The 22,820-nt window shown below is 47.0% G+C and overlaps 1 protein-coding gene across 1 annotated transcript in view; it reads left to right on the top strand.

Moving 5' to 3' along the window:
* Positions 1 to 662: 662 nt before the first annotated feature.
* The window catches only part of RFLNA (refilin A), a 125,256-nt gene continuing 103,098 nt past the window's right edge, over positions 663 to 22,820 (top strand). The window contains exons 1-2 of the mRNA XM_088801061.1: positions 663 to 907; positions 6,543 to 6,693. Of these exons, the coding sequence (XP_088657187.1) occupies positions 6,644 to 6,693 (50 nt within the window). The 5' untranslated portion in view covers positions 663 to 907; positions 6,543 to 6,643. The remainder of the gene's footprint in view (positions 908 to 6,542; positions 6,694 to 22,820) is intronic.

Below are 22,820 nucleotides of genomic sequence, written 5' to 3' on the forward strand. Positions count from 1 at the left end.
CTCCCAGAAAGGGACTTTTGGGGGTGCTGTGGGGGTGGGGATGGACACGTGTCCCTTAGGACTGTGCTTTCCAAACATGTCCCATGAGGGCCCTGGGGTGGAGGATGGTAATGCCCGGGGGCCACACTGCCCTGACCGTGCCCTCCCCTCCAGGCGAGGGGTCCACAGGACGAGGGGAGGCGTCCACCCAGCGCAGACAGTGGCCCACAGGTGAGATTAGAGAGCCCAAGGGGCAAGTTCAAGGAGGCGCTGACTCTCAGGGGGCTACAAATGCAGGCGCTCCTGCCTCACCCTCATCCCAGCTCTGGCCCCAGACAGCTCCTGGTACCTGGGATCCCAGAGTCCCCTGCCCAAACGGGCCAAGCCTGGGATACACCACCTTGCTGGGGTGTGTCCCTAGACCTGAGGGGTGGCCAAGAGGCAGCTTGAAGGGGAGTGTGTGGGGAGCTGGATGGGTAGGTTGGGGGTCCACCTGAGCACACAGTGTGCTCTTTGCAGTGCAGAATAGATGGTGTGTGTCTAACATCCGGCACAGCTACAGCATGTCCCAGAATAATGTCATTTTGTTCAACATTTTTTCATATAACACTGATGAGAAAAATAAAAGGATTCTTGGCCGGCACCACTGTCTGTGTGAAGTTGCCACGTTCTGCCCATGTCTTTGTGGATTTTCTCCAAGGACTCTGGTTTCTGCCCAAAGATGTGCAGTGAGGTGAATGGTGGGTTTGCACTGTCCCAGTGAGTGAGTGTGGGTGTGCGTGTGAGTGGCCTTGCTGTGGAAGGGAGCCCTGTGCAGGGGGGTCCTGCCTGGTGCCCTCAGCCGCCAGGAGAGGCTCCGGCCACCGTGACCCTGAGCTAGAATAAGGAGAATAATGATCTCACTCGTTCTGATTCATCTTTCTTAAATGTAAGTATAGCTCACGTTTATTTCAGTGTTTCGTATTAGAAGTGTTTGGGGTCTTCATTTAGAAGTTTGACGATGTCTTTGTGACCAGAAATACGCCGGAGGAACTTAATTCTTATTTACATTATAAGGCTAGGGTAAAATTGGTTTCGTTATGCATCGTTTCTCTTAAAGTTACAGTTTCCAAGAAGGTACCGATGACGTAAGTGAGGACTCGCTGTACACAGTGTGTGTGTGTGTGTGTGTGTGTGTGTGTGTGTGTGTGTGTGTGTGTCTGAGAAAACATCCTTTTATTTTCACTTTCCTCAGTTTAAAAATCTTTCAATCAGGAGCTGCGTTGTTCTAACGCCCTCACTGACATCTGTTGAGACCATTCTGTGCATGACACGTATTTAAAGACTGAGCAGGTTTTAGGATTCGAGTTGTTGGACCTACAAACAGGACCAGAGGTAGGAAAACCAGGGGGCAGTTGGAAACCCTTGACTGTCAACAGCTGTGACAGGCTGCGATTGCTACACTTATTCCCTTGCTCAGGAAGGAGAATTCCTTTTTTTTAAAAGATTTTTATTAAAATATAGCTAACAAGGGTTCCCTTTTCTCCACATCCTCACCAGCACTTGCTGTTTGTTGGTTTATAGATGATGGCCATTCTGACGGGGGTGAGGTGGTATCTCGTTGTGGTTTTTATTTGCATTTCTTTAATGATTAGTGAAGTTGAGCATTTTTTCATGTGTCTGTTTGCCATCTGTATGTCCCTTTTAGCAAAATGTCTCTTCGTGTTCTGCCCATTTTTTAATTGGGTTGTTTGTTTTTTTTGAGTTGAGTTGAGTGAGTTTTTTATAAATTTGGGATATTAACCCCATATTGGATATATCATTGTGTGGTACATTTATACAATGGAGTATTACGCAGCCATAAAGAAGAAAGAAATCTTACCATTTGCAACAACATGGATGGACCTGGAGGATGTTATGTTAAGTGAAATAAGTCAGACAGAGAAAGACAAATACCATTATGATCTCACTTGTATGTGGAATCTAAAGAAAAGAATAAATGAATGAACTAATCAGAAAGTCTCAGAGGCATAGAGGAAAAACTGAGGGTTGCTAGGTGCGGGGGGGGGGGGATAAGGGGGAAGGTGAGGGGATTAGAAAACAGTCGTTAACCACAAGATGGCCATGGGGTTTTGAAAATTAATTTGGGGAATGTAATCAATAATGTTGTAAAGATTTTGTAGGGCATCCGATGGACACTTGTCCCATTTGGGAGACCACCTGAGGGATGATGTAGATGCCTGATCACTGCACTGTACACCTGAAGCTGAACAATAATGAATGTCAACTACAATTTTATATATATGTATGTGTATATATGTATGTGTATGGTTACAGGAAGCGGAGCACAGCATTAGGAATAGACACAGTGGAAATGTAATGGCTCTGTGCGATGTCAGAGGGATAGTGGATGGGGGGAGGGGGGTTCACACAGTGTGAGGGATATAAACGATAAATGTCTATTACATTGTTTTGTGCACCTGAAACTAATAAAAAAATATATAATAGTTAACATACAATATTAGTTTCAGGTGTACACCATATTCAACATTTATATACCTAAAGAAGTGGTCACCATGGTAAGTCCAGCAACCATCTGACACTGGACGATGCTATCACAATATTATGAATATTGCCCGTGCTGTGCATTACATCCCTATGAGGTATTTGTTTTATACCTGGAATTTTGGACCTCTTATTCCTTTTTATCTTTCTCCCTTTTTTTAAATTTTCAATTACAGTTGACATTCAATGTTATTTTATATTAATTTCAGGTGTACAGCATAGTGGTTAGACATTCATATAATTTATGAAGTGACCCCCCTGACCAGTCTAGTACCCACCTGGCACTATACATAGTTATTGCCATGTCATTGACTATATTCCCTGTGCTGTACTTTACATCCCTGTAACTACCAATTTGTACTTCTTAATCCCTTCACCTCTTTCACCCAGTCTGCCAACCCCCAACTCCCTTCCATCTATCACCCCAATAAATCTAGTACCCATCTGACACCATACATAGTTATTACAATATCACTGACTATGTTCCTTATGCTCTACCCTACACACCCATGACTACTTTGTAACAAATTTGTACTTCTTAATCCCTTCCCCTTTTCACCCATTCCCAACCCCCCTCCCATCTGCCAACCATCAAAATGTTCTCTGTATCTATGAGTTTGTTTATTTGTTTATTTTGTTCTTTCGATTCCACATATAAACAAAATCACATTGCATCTGTCTTTTGCTGTCTGACTTACTCCACTCAATACAATACCTTCCAGGCCCATCCACGCCGCTGCAGAAGGCAGGAACCCATCCCCTTCCATAGCCGAGCAATATGCCGTTGTATACATGTGCCACCCCCTCTTTATCCATCCATCCATCCATCGACAGACAGACTGCCACTCAGGCTGCCTCCACATCCGGGCCATTGTAAACAATGCTGCAATGAACATATGGATGCACATGTCCCCTTGAAGTAGTGTGTGTACTGGGTTTCTTCAGATAAATACCCAGAAGAGGGATTATTGGGTCCTTCTTTGTCACTTGTTATAGCCTCTGTTTTCTTGTGTGTGTTTTTTTTAAATTTTTTTATTGGGGAATATTGGGGAACAGTGTGTTTCTCCAGGGCCCATTAGCTCCATGTTGTTGTCCTTCAATCTAGTTGTGGAGGGCGCAGCTCAACCCCAAGTTCAGTAGCCGATTTCAATCTTGGTTGCAGGGGGCGCAGCCCACCATCCCATGCGGGACTCGAGGAGTCGAACTGGCAACCTTGTGGTTGAGAGCCCGCGCTCCAATCAACTGAGCTGCTCGCCCGCCCCCTGACTGGTTCTTGATTATGTTTTCTGTCTCCATTTTCATGTTTCCTTCCTCTTTGTTGCAGTTCTCCCTGAGATCACTGAGCCTCCTTATAACCAGTGGTTTGAACTCTGCATCGGGTTGATTACTTGTCTTCATTTTGTTTAGTTCTTTTTCTGGAACTTTGTTCTTTTTTTTTAATTGTTTTATTCGGGACAAGTTTTTTTTAATCTCCCTATTTTGGCTGCCTTCCTATGTTTGTTTCTGTATATTAGGTCGGGCTGCTATGTCTCCTGGTCTTAGTAGTGTGGCCTTATGTAGATGTCCTGTGGGACCCAGTGGTGCAGTCGCCCTGGTCACCAGAGCTGGGTGCTCCAGGTGTGTCCCTGGTGTGGATTATGGGTTGTAGTTGAGCCTTGGTTGCTGTTTGCACATCAATGGGAGGAATTGAGCTTCAGGCTGATTGGTTATAAGGACTGGCTGAGACTCCAGTGGAGGAGCTGAGGTGCAGGGTTTGCTCTAGCAGGGCTCTGGTACCTGCCCAATCTACCCTACAGAGTGTCATCCTTGGCAGTGGCCAGAGATGCTCCAGCCCCGTTTGAAGCTGCCAGCTTCGGGGCCTCCTGGGAGGGGACCCACTGCAGGCCAAGTTCAGACACAGTCTGTGCCCTGCCCAGGGCCACCTGGCATGAGCCGCAAAGCAATCCAGAGATGGCTGCTGCCTACACTGTGCTTGGAGGTGCCTGGGGAGGCCCAGCCCCCAAATGAGGCCGCTGTTGCTAGTGCCAGCCTTAGGGCTGCTCAGCCGGAGGTACAGGATGTGCCAAAGCCAGATGCTGCTTGTTTGGGTTTTGTGAAGCTTTGAGAGATTTTAGGAGAGTCTGCAGCTTGAGTGAAAGCAGACCATTTATACAGAAAAGCCACTGGAAACGGCTTGGGTGTACCCAAAAGTTGGGTGGGGCGTGGTCTCAGACTCACCAGGGCGTGGCAAACGAATGCCGTTAGCCAGTTGGTGGAGACTCAGCTATGGGGGCCACCTGTGTCTGCTCCAGGAAGGGGGAGGCCTCAGCAAAGAAACAACGGCTTCCTCCAGCTTCTCAGTCTGGGAGAAAGCTGCCCCGTCAGCCCTTACCCTGAAGGTAAACAGTTCAGTTCCTCCCTGTATGTCCCTGGCACCTTTTGAGCTGCTGCCCCAGAGCCGGAGCTCAGAGTGAGTGAGTCCTTCAGAGAGTAAGTCCAGGCGCAGGCCCTTTAGGAGGAATGCCTGGGACTTCAGCAGCCCTCCGTCTCATTCAGCCACAATCTCTGCTGGGTTTCACAGCCAGAAGTTATGGGGACTTGTCTCCCCGGCACTGATACCCTGGGCTGGCACCCCTCGCTTCTCAGGGGAGACCTCTGCAGCCGAGATATCCCTCTCGATTTTCAATGGTCACACGCAGGTGTCGGACAAGCCCATTCTGCGTCTCTGCCCTTCTTGCCAGTCTCGAGGTGGCTGCTTATGTTGGTAGTTGTAGGGCTTCATTCAGCTAAGCTTCAGGTGGTTCTCAATAATGACTGTTCTGTGGTTTTAGTGAAATTGCTGTGGTCCTGAGAGGAGGTGAGCTCCGCCATCTTGACCAGGAAATCTGCTGAGAACGCTTTTTCTTGAGGTTCAGCCATTCCTTTCACTTTCCATAGTAGCATTCAGGAATTCAGTATGGAGCTGTGGGTTTCCACGTTCACTGTGTTCCCCCTGGGTACCCTAAAATGGGGTTTTGTGTTTTGTGGGTGATCAATGTCCAGGTGATCAATCTCCCTGCTCAGTTGTGGGGTCCAGTGGGCCACCTGGTTCTTAGGCTCCAGTGAGAGGTGAATCCTATAAGGGAAGCCTGCGGGATAAAGGGGTGTATTGGGGAAGAGACTCTGTGTGTGTGTGTGTGTGTGTGTGTGTGTGTATATAAGGTGTGAAAAAATATGGAGAATGTTTAAATAAAAAAATTATTACAGTAAAAGACACAGTGCCATGAATTCCCCTCAAAATGCTCCCCCTCGCTTCAAACACACTTATCCCTTCGTTCTGGCCACTTTCTGAAGCAGTTCTGGATCCTCTTTCGTGAGTGTCTTCAGTTGTGCTGTCGTGGCTGCCTCCATATCCTGAATTGATTCAAAACGTTTACCTTTCATGGTCATTTTGACTTTGGGGAAGACCCAAAAGTCGCACGGTGCCGGATCCAGTAAATAAGGTGGATGAAGACACACTGTAATGTTTTTATTTGACAGAAATTGCTGTACCATGAAGCCATCTGTGGCACAGAGCGTTGTCATGATGGAGGACCACGTAAAGACACTCACGAAAGAGGACGTCCAGAGCTGCTTCAGAAAGTGGCAAGAATGATGGGATACGTGTGTTCAAAGCGAGGGGCAGTATTTTGAGGGGGATTAATGGCAATGTGTCTTTCAATGTAATAAATTTTTTAAATTAAACATTCACCAATCATTCTTTTGATCACACTTCATATGTGTGTCTGTGTATATATGTGTGCACATGTTTGTGTATCTGTATGTGTATTATATGTTTGTGTATGCACGTATGTATGGTGTGTGTTTATGTATGTGTGTGTACGTGTGTACATGTGTACGTGTGTGTGTACATGTGTGTATGTGTACGTGTGTGTGTGTGTGTGTGTGTGTGTGTAGGCATCATGAGGTTTGCGATCTTGCTTCATAGTCACTAAAATCACAGATCAGACCATTTCTGGAGGTGGCATTTTAAAGGTCATCTTATCGTCTTCCTCACTTAGGAGCTGTGTTCCAGAGCGAAGCAGTGACTGTCCAATGTCCCTCCCGCACCAGACCCCACGCCTCTTGACCTTCAGCCCTGAGATAGTCCTCATGGTCTTTCATGCTGGATCTACAGTTGAAGAGAGAAGTTGACATGGTAGCATCGCAGAGGTAGCTTTTAAACTTACTATGGTGCTGCGTTGTTAATTTTCCAGACAAATTGGCTTAAGTCTCTTTTGGTCGCGAGTGACAGCAACCCCAACTGGGTTAAGAACAAAAAATATCTTGTTGTCTTACTTGACTGCAGTTGCCAGCTTTGGGCATAGGTGCATGTAGGCATCTAAACAATGTCATCAAATATGGTTTTGGACTCTCATTCTTCTCTGTGCTGAGTCCATCTTGGGCGCTTCCTGGTGACCACTGCCAGTGGCACTCTCACGCCTGGTGGTCACAAGATAGCGGCCCCAGCTAGTTCTTTAAGGAGAGCAAGCGCCTTGGTCCCAGCATGCCCATCAACATCCTGGCTTCTCATTGGCTCCTATTGAAGCACATGACCACCCTTGAACCACTCACTGTGGCCCTGGGTCCCTGGATCCCTGCTGCCTGCATGGAGCCCCATCTGAACCCGTTGTCTGAGAGTTAGGCAGGGAGTGGGTCCCCAGCGGGAAAATGAGATGCCTTTCCAGAAAAAAGTGAACAGATGCTGGGCAGCCAATGCACAGATGTGTGCTTGATCAGCGACCCTATTATGATAAAATAAGGAGATTAAGGACTCTCCAATGTGCCTAAACCTGGGGGGCACCCCAATCCTTTGTTCATCAGTACATCTGCAGGAGTGATGGCCTTGTTTTTTCTAGGTCCACAGGGTCGATCCCATGTCTCCACATTCTTTGAAATTTATAAAACTTTTTTATAGTCAGGGTGGAGCCCAAGGTAAAAAAAAAAAAAATTGCTTGTTTAATTAAATCAATTACTTAATACTCTAAAGCTCTGTGATGATATAAAGTGCAAGCTTTATATACAGGGCACAAGAGGTTTTAATAGACTCGACTTGTGTTCCAAATTAAAACAATGTTAAATTCTTTAGTAACTCAAGCAGGGGGAAAAAAAAGAAGAGAAAGAAAACCCTTCTTATTTCCAAATCACTACCAGTGGAATTTTAAAAATTATTTACACACTTGGCCGTGAGTCCCTTTATACATGACAGGTTTGGCAGGAAAGCCTAAAGCAATAATTTAAAACAGAGGTTGGGAGTGTGTATAAGGAACTCCCCCTCTTTTCCAAAATAAATGTACCATCAGATCCACAAAAGAGGTGACTTTTCCTAAGAAAAGACTGTAACTTTGGAAGCAGGGTGCCTGTAGATGCTGTATGAGGTGAGCTGACGGCACTGTCTGTGGATTCTAGAATGAAGTGAGTGATACATGCAAAGAAAGACCGATTGCTCCTCACAGAGCATTACATTTAAATTTAGGTCAAACTTACATGCTGAAATGGAGTTACCAATACATGGTGGTGTCCTTTGTTTTTTTGTTTGTTTTAATTCACTAGTCGTTATCTACTGAACTTTATACTGAGTTTTGTTCTTAAGTACCAGGAAGACTCGTTCTCTGCCCCTGATGCAGACATTCACAGGTGACAAAGAATGTGTCACCTGGTGCCCTTCGTCAAGGGGAGGGGTCGTTGTCGAATCATTGGGTGTACTTGGGTTACATGGAAACATGTTTGGAAAGGCTGTGCCATCAGGGAAGGGATGACCTTGAATCTCGCAGTCCCTAAAATGTTCCTCCTCAGAGTCAGCCTCTGTGGATGTGTCCCCTGATCCGTGAGGCCACTTTGCTGCCGGGGCCCCCGCCAGTGTGTCCCCTGATCCATGAGGCTACTTTGTCCACCCAGCAGGCAGGAAGTGCTGGTGAATTACCACCCGCCCCAGAAACCTCCAGCCGGTGACTCTGGGCACTTGACGCGTCAATTCCCAGTTCCCCCACTCTTCAGGTGGTCTAATCCTTCGTTCAAAAAAAACTTTATTTTGGAAGAATTTTAGACTTACAGAAAAGTTGCAAAGTAGTGCAGAGGGTTGCCGTATTCCCTTCACCTCGCCTGCCTGATGGTGAACTCTTACACACCCGCAGTACGATTAAGACACAGACATCGACACTGCTACGACCCTGTTAAACACGAATTTGCACTGCACACGTTTTCCCACTGCAGGCCTTTTTCTCTTCTGGGATCCACCCAGGATCCCACACGGCCGTTCGTTGTTGCATCTCTGGTCTCCGATCTGTGACAGTTTTTTCAGTCTTTCCTTGTCTGTCGTGACCTTGACATTTTTGAAGAGTGCTGGTCAGTGATTGCTGAGACTGGCCCTCAGTCTGGGTTGTCTGATGTTTTCCCATGTTTAGAACGAGCATCTGCATTTTTGGCAAGAATGATGGTATAATCCAGCAGGGGTCTCGTGCTGCCAACCAGCCTTAGGACTGGTGGCATGAACCTCGAGCCACGTGCCTGCCAGCTTTCTCCTTTGCAATAGCACCGGTTTCCCCTTTGCGATGAGTAACTCCCGTGGGGGAAACACTTTGGGACCTTGCAAATATCCCATTTCTCCTCACACGTTGGCCCATGAGTGTAGCATCCAGGGGTGGGAATGGTCTGCAGTGATTAACTCGTGTGGTGTTTGCCTTACAGTGGCTTTCTATTTCCCTCATTCACTTCTTTGGAATTTAATAGTGTATGTATATTTATTTAAATCTATTTAGATTTTTATTTTTCTATGTAAATATTCCAGGCATTAATTGGAATGCTACGTTAAGAAGAGCCATTCTGGGTGGGGTAATTCTGGGGCACCGCTGCCTGGAAATTTCCTCTTGGGGTTGAGTTCCCTTGCCCACAGGGTAGCTGGCATGGCACGGCTTTTCTCCTTTCCTGCCTGACTTCCCACTCCCCAGTGCTGTCCTGTACCTTCCAAACACGTCCCTACTCTCGGATCCTGACCCGGGTCTGCCTCTGGGAGAGCCCAAAGACAGCGTCTCTCATGGTGAAAACGCCTACTTCTGCTTAGCAGGCGGGGCAGGGATGCGGACGCGGCCCCAGGGAGAGACGTGGTGGTTGAGCAGCTACGCAGTGAAATCGATGGGGGTAAAAATCACGAAATCTGAGTGAAGCCCTGGATTCCACGGATGCCCCAGCAGCCCCGTCTTTTCTCTCAATATTCTGGTTAACTGAGCTTTCCCTTGCGTTCTGCCCAGATGGATTACATTTTAGAGACTTTGGAAGACCCCTAACAGAACGTTCTGAAGAAATGAGATTCTTTTTGCACAGGCGACTGGTAGCACAAATGTCAACTTCCCGTGGCCAGCACTGGGTTCCCACACAGCTGGACACTGGGGCTGGTTAGTAGAAGATTCGAGGGTGTCCAGTAGAGATTGATGGAGCTGTGAAGAGCCAAAGGGCTACCTTCTGTTACATTTCAGGCCGTCAAGTGGCTGACAAAACAAAGCTAAATGGAGCTAAATGTTGGCAGTGAGACCTTGGCAGCTGGCTTAGAGGGTCAATGGATTTAACAGATTTTGGAATTGGGCCTACTATCTGCCGTTCGGAGACATGCAGTGTCTTCACATTTGGTTTCTAGGAAAACTGGAGTGGGGGGAATAATGTGCCAAGTGCTGTAGTGGTGTTTCACTTGGTGTGTCAGCACAGATAAAACTGAGTAGAGAACCACCCCTCCAGCGAGGTCACTGGGAGTTGGTGAGAACTTAAGCAGTTCATTAGAAAGGGGTCGGAGCCGTGGATAAAACAGCAGTGGGCCCAGACTGCCCGTTGTAACTTTCACCAATTTTGAAATTTACACATCATTTTAAACTGAAAATTTTATTGAGGGAAAAAAAGGCTTTTTTTTTTTTCTTTTTCTCAATTTCAGGTTCTTAAGGAGATTAAAGAGAAGGAAAGTGAAGGTGCCAGGAGAAACGCAAATCTAGTACAGTACACAGTCACAATCTATTCTCTTAGAACTTTGTGTTATCCAAAACCACGTGTGTTTAGGGAATCAGAATTTTGGGGGGAATTTTGAAAAGTAATCCGTTACCTGGATTGTCCATTAGGGAACACCTGCCCGCACAGTTTGGGGAAGAACTCTGCAATCACACACTGTTTTCTGCAGTATGTTGTAAGAATATTCACTCTAAGCTGGAGAAGACGGTGTCACCTCATGGCCAGTCAGCTCAGGTTTTGCCGCCAAGCAGGTTACGAGAAAACATTTGGTGTTCAGACCTTGTTGGATTTCAGATTTGCAGACAAGGGATCGTGGACCTAAATCTCCTTTCCAGCCTGACGTTAGAAGCTCACAGTATTCCTCTTTCGCTAGAAAAGTTTGCATCAGCAGCTTTCACGGGACCTAGCACACAAACACTGGTCTCGTTTCTTGGGAGCCAAGCTGTGCTTTGGGGTGAGAAGCAGGAACCTCGATGACCACACCAGGTGGGGGTGTAGGTGAGCTGGACAGGCAGGCCCGGAACACACAGTCACGGCAGGTCTGCCCTCCCGGGTCCCCAGGGGCTGGCAACAACCCTCCCCGCCTTGGTCATCCCTTAGGCTCTGCGGCATCCAAGATACCCGAAAATGGCCCTGTTTCTTTGGAGGGTGCCTCTGAAACGGAGAGTGGTTTGGCAAAGAAAGAGATACTTCACTGCAAGGAAAAATATACACCCACTGTCAGTTTATTTTCATTTTAGCCGCATAGTCTTCCAAGGGGCGGGCCTTGCGGACTGCAATGTGCTCGGCACCGTTTGGAGAAGAACTGAGTTGAAGCATATAAATAGGGCTCTGAAAACATAATGGAACGCAGATCCCTTTCTTGCCGAAAAGACATTTTAAATAAGGGGTCTTTCAGGTGGCCTCCTCTCCCCCCTTTGATGTATAGGTTTGTTATTAACCATGACAGTGACCACTCAGATGCAAAGCGCATGCTGCTGGGGGTGCCTCGGGGCCAGGCAGGCACTCTTTTCATGGAATCAGCAAGTTCGTGCTTTGTGTCTGTTTCCTGCTTCTGCTGTAACAAATTACCACAAACTCAGTGGCTTAAAACAACACACATTTATTATCTTGCGGTTCTGGAGGTCCAGAGTTTGAGACGGGTCTCACTGGGCTGCAGTCAAGATGCCGGCGGGGCTGTGCTCCATCTGGAGGCTCACGGGGAGCTGCTGCTCCTCTTTGCCAGCTGCTAGAGGGCACCCCCACTCCTTGGCTGGTGGCCTCTTCCTGCACCTTCAAAAGCAGCAGTGGCCACTCCAGTCTTTCTCACGCTGCGTCACTTCCACTGTCTCTTCTTCCTCCCTTTTCCATCTTTTAAGGACTTTGTAATCCCATTGGGCCCACCTGAATAATCCCAAACAATCTTTTTATCTCAAGGTCAGCTGCTTAGCAACCGTAATCCCACATGTCACCTCAAATCCCCTTTACCATGCAACCTAACACATTCACAGGTTTCAGGGGATTGGGCGTGGGTGTCTTTGTGGGGGCTATTATCCTGCCCCCCAAGGAGCCAATCCCTAAGATGGAGTGAGCGAGTCACACGAGAGAAAATTAAAGATGCTGGCAGGGAGGAGAGAGACTACTGTGTATCAGATAAAACATGTATTAAATGTGTACCATGAACTTGGCCCATCGCACACTTCGCCTCATTTAATTCTGTGAGGTAAATGCTGTTAGTCTACCAGGCTACAGAGGAGGACAAACAGAGGCTTATAAAACCAAATTAATTAATTTGATTTTAATAGTCACGTGTGGCCAGAGGCTACCCTCATGAACAGCACAGCTCTGTTAATTAAAAAAAAATTGAAATGTGGCCAATCTTGCCCTCTATGGTTTGAATGTCAACCCAGGGGTCACCTTCTATCTTTTTTCAAAGGCGTTGCTTGCTAACAGTCTGCCTGGTTTTAGAAAGAGGGGTTCCCCCCAGAGGTGAGCTGAGCTACCGAAGGTGTGGCAGGTGAGCCCAGGCCTGTCTGCACTCCAAGAATGCTCCCCAGCCCTTCTCTGCTGGGGCCCAGAGCTGCGCCCCTGCAGGTCTCCAGGCAGGCGGAGCCCTCAGTTCTGGGGGTGGAGTAGAAGGGTTTTCTGAACCAAGAAGGGAAAGCAGAGATGGAAGGAATGTGAGAAAACAAAACTGGGTGCCACCTAGCCCTTCATCCTTTGAGCCGCACGTAAGCTGGGCTCCGATAAACGCAGACTCACTTGGGCGCTCCCAGGCTGGGCCTCCCAACCCCAGGGCTCCCAGGAACGAATGTTGTCCCGTGCTTTCCTTCCCTAAGTGACATGCATGGTACTGGCACCTCATGCTGCTTTGGCCACTGGCATCGTTGCCAGTCACCTGTTACCCAGGGCCTCCTGCACGTTCCTCTTCACACCGATAAAACTCCTTTTGTGTAGCTGTGAATTCCCCAGCACAGGGGCCAGTGTGCAGAGCAAACAAACCTGCCAGCGGCAGACAGAACGTTCCAGAATTCCTGGCCTCCTCCTGAGCAGTGTGATGAGTGCCACATTTCACAGTTTACAAAATGACTTTTCTTTTGGTTTTCACAAGGCAATTTTTCCGAGGGAGGTTTGAAAAAGATCAGCGATGCTCCCAGAATGATTTAACAGCAAATGTTGACCCAACCTTCCCAGTTGCCTCCAGGGGCCAAATAGGGGCTGGCAGGTCCCCGGCTGCAGGATGGATAGCTGTCCCACCTGCACAGCAAAGTTTCCCATCAAGAAAGACAGAGAAAATCTTTCTTATCAGCCTAGGACAAAAATTTTAAGTTCATACACATATGAATTGCAGAGTCATTAGAGCAAAGTGTAAATTATTCAGGGTTGTCTGCCTCCCACAGATTAATTGTGCAATAAGAGTTAAAACCAGAATCATAGGAATGAGCAATATTTAGTTGATCATATATGAGTCATGTTTAAAAAAAAATCCTGGGGAACACCGAGTGCTGGTTAAAATAAAATGCAGGATTCCACCAGCCGGCCACCTGACGTCGACTCCCAGTTCTGTGTCCACCTCTCGCTCTTGCTAGTTTTCGCTCCTCTTCCATTACTGGTATTTTCTTTCCATTCATTTACTGTACACGAAGCCCTCCATTTTTTCAGGCCCCCCCCCATAGTTGACTTTAACCCTTTCGTTTCCCCAGCTGTCAGTCTGAAAAGTGTTTCTTTGTTGCCCGTTTCTACTCACATTGAGCTGAAATTTTTCATCTTTAAAAAATGTATATAACATTTAAGGGAATTAAAAAGCAAACACATCAACAGAAATGGTCTATGTTTCATATAATTCCTGCTTACATAAAAAAAAAAGCCCTAAGTTTTATAACACTTGAACATTCACACAGTGAGGAAAGCACGACACGGAAAATAAACTCCTCTTCCTGACCCCTCCGCCTCTCCTTCACAGGGCTGCCAGATTTAGCAAAGTAAGATACAGGACGCCCCAGGTAAGTATGCATTTCAGATGAAAAACAGATGCTTTTAAAAATATATATAAGTATATCCCACATTTTGCATGGGACATACTTATACTAAAAGTTATTTGTTGGTCTGAAATTAAAGTTTATCGGTGCTCTGCGTTGTGCGTGGACATCCCACCCTCCCCCCACCTGGTCCTCTCCCCAAAGGTAACCACGTTTAGCGCGTCTGCGGGGTAGATCCCTAGCAGTAGGGCTGAGGGGCACAAGAATCTAGCTGAATTTACAATGGGTTGGGGAATTCACTGGAGTCAGCTGAGCTCTTCCTGCAGGAAGCTTCTTTCTACCTGTCTTCTTGGGGAATGTGCTTTAAAGCACGGCAGCAGGTGGATCCTCGCAACAAAGCAAACAGTCCACACAATGAAAACACAGTCTACAGAGGGGAAGGAACTATTGGCAAACCATCTATCTAATGGAGGGTTAATAGCCAAAACATATAAGAATTTGTACAACTCAATAGCAAAAAACAAATGAAACAAACCCCAAATAACCTAATATACAAATGGGCAAAAGACTAGAACAGACATTTTTCCAAAGAAGACATGCAAATGGCCCACAGGTCCATGAAAAGACGCCCACATCACTGATCATCGGGGAAATGCAAATCAAAACCACAAGGAGATACCACCTCACATCTGTTAGCATGGCTATTATTAAAAAAACAAATGTAGGCACAATGTGGGGAAAAGAGAAGCATTGTATGCTGCTGGTGGGAATGTAAATTGGTTACGGCCACAACACAGAGCAATACGGAGGTTTCTCCAAAATTAAAACTAGAAAACCGTATGAGACAGCAGTCCCACTTCTAGGTATACTCATGTGTCTGAACTCATTAAAATCAGGATCTCAAGAGATATCTGCACTCCTGCGTTCACTGCAGCATTATTCACAATATCCTAGACATGGAAGCAACCGAAATGTCCATCCACAGAGGAATGAATACAGAAAATGTGATTTGGGCAATGGAATATTATTCAGCCTCACAAAAGAAGGAAATTCTGCAATACTCGACAACGTGGCTGCAGCTGGAGGGCATGATGCTAACGTGAAAGCAGCCAGACACAGGACAAATGCTGCCAGCGATATGATGAATGGAAAAGAGTCACACAGAAGCAGAGCAGAATGGCGGTTGCCAGGGGCTGGGGGAAGGGGAAACAGGAAGGAATCAGGGACGGGGTACAAAGTTTGAATTACGCAAGGGTAGTAAGTCCTAGAGAGTTTCTGTATACCACAGTGCCTGCCGCTGACAACACTGTGTTGTGCGCTTAAAAATGTATTAAGAGGGTAGATCATATGTTAAGTGCTCTTATCACACACAAATAAGAATGGATAAGAAGGCGGGGCAAACGTTTGGAGGCGATGGTATGTTTATGGCATAGATTGTGGCCATGGTTTCATGGGTTTGTCTCCACACTCATTACGTACTATTCATGGCTTTAAAAAAACACGAGGTGGGCCTGCTCCCCTGCCTGCCTGGGCTGCTGGGAGTTGAGCATGGGCCAGGGGAATAGGAAAATGGATTTTATTTCAGGAGGTGGATTTTATTTAGAGCCTAAGGTTTGAATGATATTGGCCACTTTGGATTCGTGAATTGACGGCTCTTGTTGCGTCTTGCTTTGAAACACCGGGATTTTTTTGTGAGTAAGCGCTTGGAGGACTAAGGTAGTTAACTTTTTCATCCGTCCTGGGTTTTGATCATGCCGACGTAGGGGATGAGGGCAGCCGTTTTCCTTTCCTTCTTTTCGTTTCCTCCCAAGCCTGCCCTTCTCTGGATCATCTCCAGACACCAGCCAGAAGTCATTGTTGTCCCAGTCTATCTTGTGTCCTCACCACCTGCTTTGCCAGGTGTACCCAAATGCCCCCAGCGCAGCCACCCCAGCCTCCCACCCCCAAGGCCCACGGAGCAGTGCTTTTCAAACTTCATGAATCATCTCAGCCCATTTAAACGTTCCCATCCATTACACTTGCACACAGAGCTGAGTCAAAACATGTAACATCTGGTGAGGCCAGGAGGCGGACCCATCAGAATTTGGTCTTGACACTGAGCCTGGTCTTAGAAGCACCGCTGTGCTGCGCCAGAAATCAACACTTTCCTTACTGAATCTACGTGAGGTGGGGGGCGGGGGGGCCCAAGGCAGCAGGAGGGCGTGTGGGTAGGCCTCCGCGGCCTGCCAAGCAGCAGAAAGGCATTTTGACGTTTTAACAGGTATCGTTGTAACGCCAGTTGCCAGCTGAATCTCAGCTTTGCATATGTATCACTGAGGCAGCGTTTCATAAAACAGTACTTATACCTTTTCTACTGTGACACACTCTGACGTCTTGTTCGAGTCTGTCTTGTTCCATTCCATTCCATCCCATCCCAACCCTTTCTTTCATTAAAAAAAAAAAAAAAATGCTGACCCAGACCTTCCAAATCGATTTCATAACCTACAAATTGTGGGTGACCCACTGTTTGAAACAGCACTCGAATCTGGTAGTTCTCAAACGTTCTCCTACCTGAGAAGTACCTGGGAGGCTCTTGCAATGTAGAGTCCCACTCTATTCCCCTCACCTGCAGCCTGCATTTCAGAAGTCCCCAACGTGAGGCTGCTGCAGGTGGTTTAAGAAAATTCTTGCAGAAACCCCCATCCAGCAGGATGTGAAGTGCGCGCGCGCGCGCACACGCGTGTCTGATCTGTATTGATCTGGGAGGATGATTACACTGATTAAAACAGTACAGTGAATTTATTGACGTGTCACTGAGAAGCTCGGGGCCACTGGCTTCAGACAAGGCAGGATCCAGCAGCCCAGACGATACCATATGGACCCACTTTCTCTCTCTGTGTTTACCAGCTCTGCTTTCTTAGCATTGGCGCCACCCTGGCCTCAGTCAGGACCTTCCAAGGCTGCATGCTTCTTTGGTCACATCCAACAGGAAAAGGGGGCGTCTATATAAACAAACATTCAGAATTGACCCTCATTGTCCTATGGTCTGATTTGAACCCAGCACTGGGGTGGGATACTGGGGACATGCTGACTGGCTTACACCCATTGAACCCCACCCTAGAGAAAGGGGTGAGGTCAATCCCACCCAAGTCCTGGCCATTCAGGTGGCCTCTGGGAGTGGGAAGGGAAGTGTAGACTTGGGCTGGCAAGGGATCAACCATGCAGCTCCAGGTACTGAGACCACACCCTTCTAGTGATTACAGCTTTGTAGTATGTTTTAACATCTCATTGCTGTTCTTTTATGCAATTCCATGACTTTTCATTTTAGATGAATTTTCGAATCAGCTTTTCAAGTAATATTAGAAACCTTCTTGAGAGTTTGCTTGGAATTGCGTGGAAGTTCTGGATTAAAGTAGGGGTGAAATCAACATTTTTACAGTGCTTCTTACCCAAAGAACAAGACAACTCCTTCCATTTATCCAGGTTTGCTCGTATTTCCAATGAAGTTTTGTAATTGTCATCACAAAAGTCTTGGGCGTTTCTTATAACTTTATGGCTCAGTATTTTTCAGTTTATGTTGTTGACATGGATGGCTCTTTAGGTCCCTGACATTGTGTAACTGGCTAAGACTGCGATGAAGGGAAGATACTGTTATTTTTGTATTTATCTTGTATCTGGCCACCCTAGTAAACTTTCTATTAGTTATGACACTTCCTCAGCTGGTTCTCCTGCTGGGCTCTTTGCCTCCCTCCCCTGCTCAGAGGCTCTGCCATTGGCTCGCTCTCTCCTCTCAGGAATCATAAGTAGTTTCTTAACCATCAGTTCTCTCAACCTGCTCTTTACGTTCCCTCTTTACGTTCCCTGCTCCATCCTACATTGTCCACCCCCTACCAGAGCCCCTCTGTGCCAGGAGTCAAAACATAGTCCACCTCTTCAGGTTTAGTATGAAGTATGAAATGGACAGTTTCCCCCTAATTTTCCTTAATGTATGAAATTCTCTGCGGGATGCAATCAAGGGCTATTATTTACAAGCTGCCAGACGTTACAGTAATAATTGGTCTCATACTTGGCATCCAGTTTAATTGCCTAATGGGGCCCTTGGAAATACCGCCATGTTTCTGGGAGAGAAACTCTTTCGGGGGGTGGGGGAGGGTGTAATTTGGCCCTCCTTGTTAAAGCTCCAATAAATGTTTTTGTGCCACTGCTTTTGGAGATAGGAAAGCAAGTATTTTCCCCAAAACTTTGTTAGATTTTTTTTCTAATTACATATTTTACTCCCTGCAACAGGTCAGATAGCACGGAAGTAGGTTGTTCATTGCAACATAGAAATACAAAGAATATGTTCATAATCCCTCTAACTCTCACCCCTCAGTCCCCTCCCCCCACCCAGGTAACAAATAGTAACAGTTTAGTGTGTATCCTTCTATTCCATATGGACATATTTATTGGTTTTTATTTTTTAAAAACAATGACAGTATACTATTCACATTACATCCTATTGTTTTTCTTAAAAGTAAACTTTCAATGTGAGAATAGTTTTAAAGTTACAGAAAAGTTGCGAAGATATACAGAGACTTCCCATATGCCCCTCACCCACCGTGTTTCCCCAAAAATAAGAATGGGTCTTCTATTAAGGTTTGCTCCAAAAGATGCATTAGGGCTTCTGTTCAGGGGATGTCATCCTGAAAAATCATGCTAAGGCTTCTTTTCCGGTTAGGTCTTATTTTCGGGGAAACACGGTAGTTTCCCCTGTTGCACGTTTGTCAGAAACAAGAGACCAGCCCGGGTACATTACTATTACTAAAATCTACCCTTCATTCAGATGTCTCCAGTTTCTCCCCAATATATTTGTGCTGTTCTAGGACCCTACCAGGACATGACACTGCATTCAGTTGTCGTGTCTCCTTAGTTTCCTCCAAACCAAGACATTTTCCTTAGTCTATTTATGTCTTTCGTGATCTTGACACGTGGGAAGAATACTGGCCAGTTATTTTGTAGAATGCCCCTCAGTCTGGGTGGGTCGGATGTACTTCTCTTGCTTAGACTGGGCGTTAGGTTTTGGGGGAGGAAGACCACAAAGGGGAAGTGCCATCCTCATGACGTCACAGCGGCAGTGCACGCGGCCATACTACTGAGGATGTTACCTTTCATCTCATGCGCTTTGTTTTCTAACTTAACACCTCGGCCACCTCTTCCGATCACGGCACCGCTCCCGTGCATTCTGTTTTAACAGCTGCATAATATTTCACAGTGTCAGTGAAACATGGTTCGTTCAGGTCTTCCAAAGTTCTGTGGAAGAAATGGGAAAACTCTCAACTCGATACCCGGATAACAGCACTTCTCAATATGTATGTTGAACTGCCATGACCCTCATTTGTTCACTGTGGGTGAGCGTTAAAGTTGGGGGTCCCAGTGCAGGGAGAGGTGCCAGAGAGGAGAGGGTGCCTTCAAGGAGGAAAGGGTGAGTCAGCAGAGGCCAATAGAAGCAAGTGGGGAAACCTCCAAAAAGTGGAGAAATGAGCATAAGAATGATTGGGCCGTAATTATGACTTCAGTACAGACGAGGAAATAAAATGATAAGTGGCAGGATGCAGGGGAGGGGGCAGGGGGACCACGGGAAGCTTTGGGAAGGATCCCATTAAGTCCAGCTGGATCCAGGCACCTTGAGGAATTCCAGTGACGCCTTGGCTCAAGGGGCAGACAGAAGAAGGAATCTTTGGAGTTAGGGGGCCTGGGGCTCTCTGTCTTTTGTCACGTCACCCGTGTACCATTCCCAAGGGGAGATGCCAGCCTCTCGGCCATCCTGTTGGCCAGAGCACATGCTGCTTCCAGGGGGTGGGAGAGGGTCCTGCAGAAGTGATGAATCCGGATATTTTGCAGAAGTTCTTTGTTTCATATGGGGAGCTGGGGTTCCCCCTTCCCCTTCCACCAGATGAAAGCCGTCTAACGCCCCCACCCCCCACCTTAGGAAATCTGGAGTCTACATTGCAGGACGGCTTGTCATTGAGATGTCAGCATTTTCATACGTCCTGGACGGAGTCACCGAGCTTTTGAAAATGAAAAGTTCAGGGTCATTGCAATTTTCTCTTTCTTTCCTGACGGAAGAGGTGCTTTGGATGTTTGTGGCCAGGAATTTCCCCCACTGGCCCTGTAACTGCAGCCTGATTCGCTTTCTTCCCTACCTGCCGCCACCCCTCCCGTCCCAAGCAGACAGAAACCAGATCCCGCCCCCCACACAACGAGCTTTCAAATCAGGAACACATGAGGCTTTGTCTAAAAGGTAACCGATGTCAGAGAGACCACACTGCCAATTCAGACATCTCCCTTCCTCCTGGAGGATGCAGCTTATTTCAGACCTAACGATCGCATCTTGAGCTTACATAGTATTTGCACAGATGCTTCCTGGGGTGGACACACTGTCAGCTGGCCTTTCTGATACGTGGGCTGTTTCTCAATGGTGGTGCTTTGCTCTTTCCCCGACCTGCTTCTTCAGACCATTAGAAATACACTCTTGTTTTTTTTCTTTCTTCTTCTTCTTTTTTAAAATACATTTTATTGGGGAATATTGGGGAACAGTGTGTTTCTTCAGGGCCCATCAGCTCCAAGTCGTTGTCCTTCAGTCTAGTTGTGGAGGGTGCAGCTCAGCTCCAAGTCCAGTCCCCATTTTCAATCTTTAGTTGCAGGGGGCGCAGCCCACCATCCCATGTGGGAATAGAACCGGCAACCTTGTTGAGAACTCGGGCTCTAACCAGCTGAGCCATCCGGCCGCCCCTCCGGCAGCTCAGAGGCAGCTCGTTACCTTTAATCTAGTTGTGGAGGCGCAGCTCCCTAGTTTCTTAACATGATCTGTATTCAGATGGGCTCCTCTGCCCACAGCCACATGACTGATCCAGACAGTTGTAATAGCAGCAGCAGCAGCTTGGAGTGTCAGCTCCGACCTCAGCTGTCGGAGGGAGAGTGGCTGTGTCCCTGGCAGGTATTTTGATGAGAATGTGATGACTAAAAGGTCAGAATGACTCATTTTCTTCTTCCTTTTCACTGAGGTAAATTCCCGTAACATAAAATGAACCACTGTAAACGGAACAATTCAGGGACATTGAGGACATTCAGCATGTTGTCTAACCGCCACGTCTATCGCGTTCCAGTACACGTTCATCTGCCCACAGAAGGCCCGTACCCGTCGAACAGTTGCTCCTCACTGCCCTCTCCCCTCAGCCCCTGGCAAGCACCTGTCTGCTCTCTGGCTCTGAGTTGGCCTGTGCTGGACATTTCATATAAATGCAATCGCACAATGTGTGACTTTTTGTGACTAGCTGCAGCATCACGTGTTCAAGGTCCCTCCACCTCGTAGTGAGTGTCAGTGATTCTTCTTTATTTACGGCTGAATCATATTCCACTGTGTGGATGGACCACCTTTTATCTCTCCATCCGCTGGTGGGTATTCAGTTGTTTCCACTCTTTGGCTCTTAGGAATGAAGCTGCTGTGAACATGGGTGTACACGTAGTTGTTTGAGGAGGGAGTGATGCTGAGACAAGGGGTCAGCAAGACCATTATTTCATCAAGGAAATGTTCCCAGGCTCTGTCCGTCCCCTACTGGCATCACAGACCCGTTTTCTAAATAATAATAGTAATAATGCTGATGCTAGTAACCAGCCTTCACAATAATCTTTGCTCATTGTCACCACCATCCATGCTAATAAAACCGTCCATTTTTGGTAAGACGCTTGGAATATCTACAGACGTGTGCATATAGCTTCAAAACAAGCAAATCATTATTACTAGATGGGTGGACTTTGGTTAAACTCCTGCCTCTGCCACTTACTTGGTAGGTAGCGTCAGGTGTGTCATGGAACAGCCTCACCAACCTGTTAATGGGCATCTGAAAAACAAGCATTAAAAATGATGACACCTTCCAGCATTCTGGAGAAGAGCGCTGCGGTGAGAATATAAAATACTGAACACAGTGCCCGGCACGTGACGAAAGCTCATTGCGTGGCAGTGATTTCCTCATTCTTATTTTGTAGGCGTCTGAGGTTTGGTGGTGGCACAGGGGTGTGTGGTCTGTGGGATTTACGATGATTATAGGGTGATATTGTGACTGATTTGGGGGTTCTGTGAGGTGACCTCTATCTTGAGAATGCAGCTGTCCCTTTCTTTGTAGGGACGTTTCCATATCATTGTCCGGGGAAGGGGACAAAAGACGGCCAGTATGAGTTCTCTTCCCATCTCTCCATGTCCTTCTGCCGTCCAGTTGTCTTTCTCGGTCTCTGTGACTCTCTTCGGCTCCCTCTCTCTCTCAGACCCGCTGCTGAATCAGCCTAAACTTTGACTGACCCCATGTAGCTTATAGGTGACACCAATCTCTTCTAAATACAGGCTGAGCTCCAAATCTGTTCCAGAAACACCCAGAAAGTCTGTGCATGGTTATCTCTGAATTGAGTCAAGCCAGGAATTCGGGCCCGTTTTTGTTTTAACCTGATTGCTATTCGAGTTTGATCAGATACAGACTGGAGAGGCAAGGCTCTGTTTGTCAAGGCGAAGACCAAAAGAATTGGAAAAAGATGAATTTTCACATGTCTTGCGTTTAGAACAGGTAGTTCCCCAGCCTGCAGAGAAGCTGAATATTGAACTCGCTGGCACGACAACTCTGTGAGGGCCGATGGCTGGGAATGTGTCATGTAGGAAGATGCTCGAGGCATCTTGGTTTCCAACTGAACAGCCATGTACCCTCTTCCATGCCCACCCCTCCCCACCCAGATGCGGGTAAATCCTGACTGGTCGAAGCACACGTGTGGCCCCATCTCCTTTTGTCTGTTTCTGGCTTAGGCAGGGACATGGGACCCAGTTCTGGCCAATGAGATGTGAGAAGTCTG

The sequence above is a fragment of the Rhinolophus sinicus genome, chromosome 9 (genome assembly GCF_057876585.1).
Source record: "Rhinolophus sinicus isolate RSI-liver-muscle chromosome 9, RSI-T2T, whole genome shotgun sequence".
Lineage (NCBI taxonomy): Eukaryota > Metazoa > Chordata > Mammalia > Chiroptera > Rhinolophidae > Rhinolophus > Rhinolophus sinicus.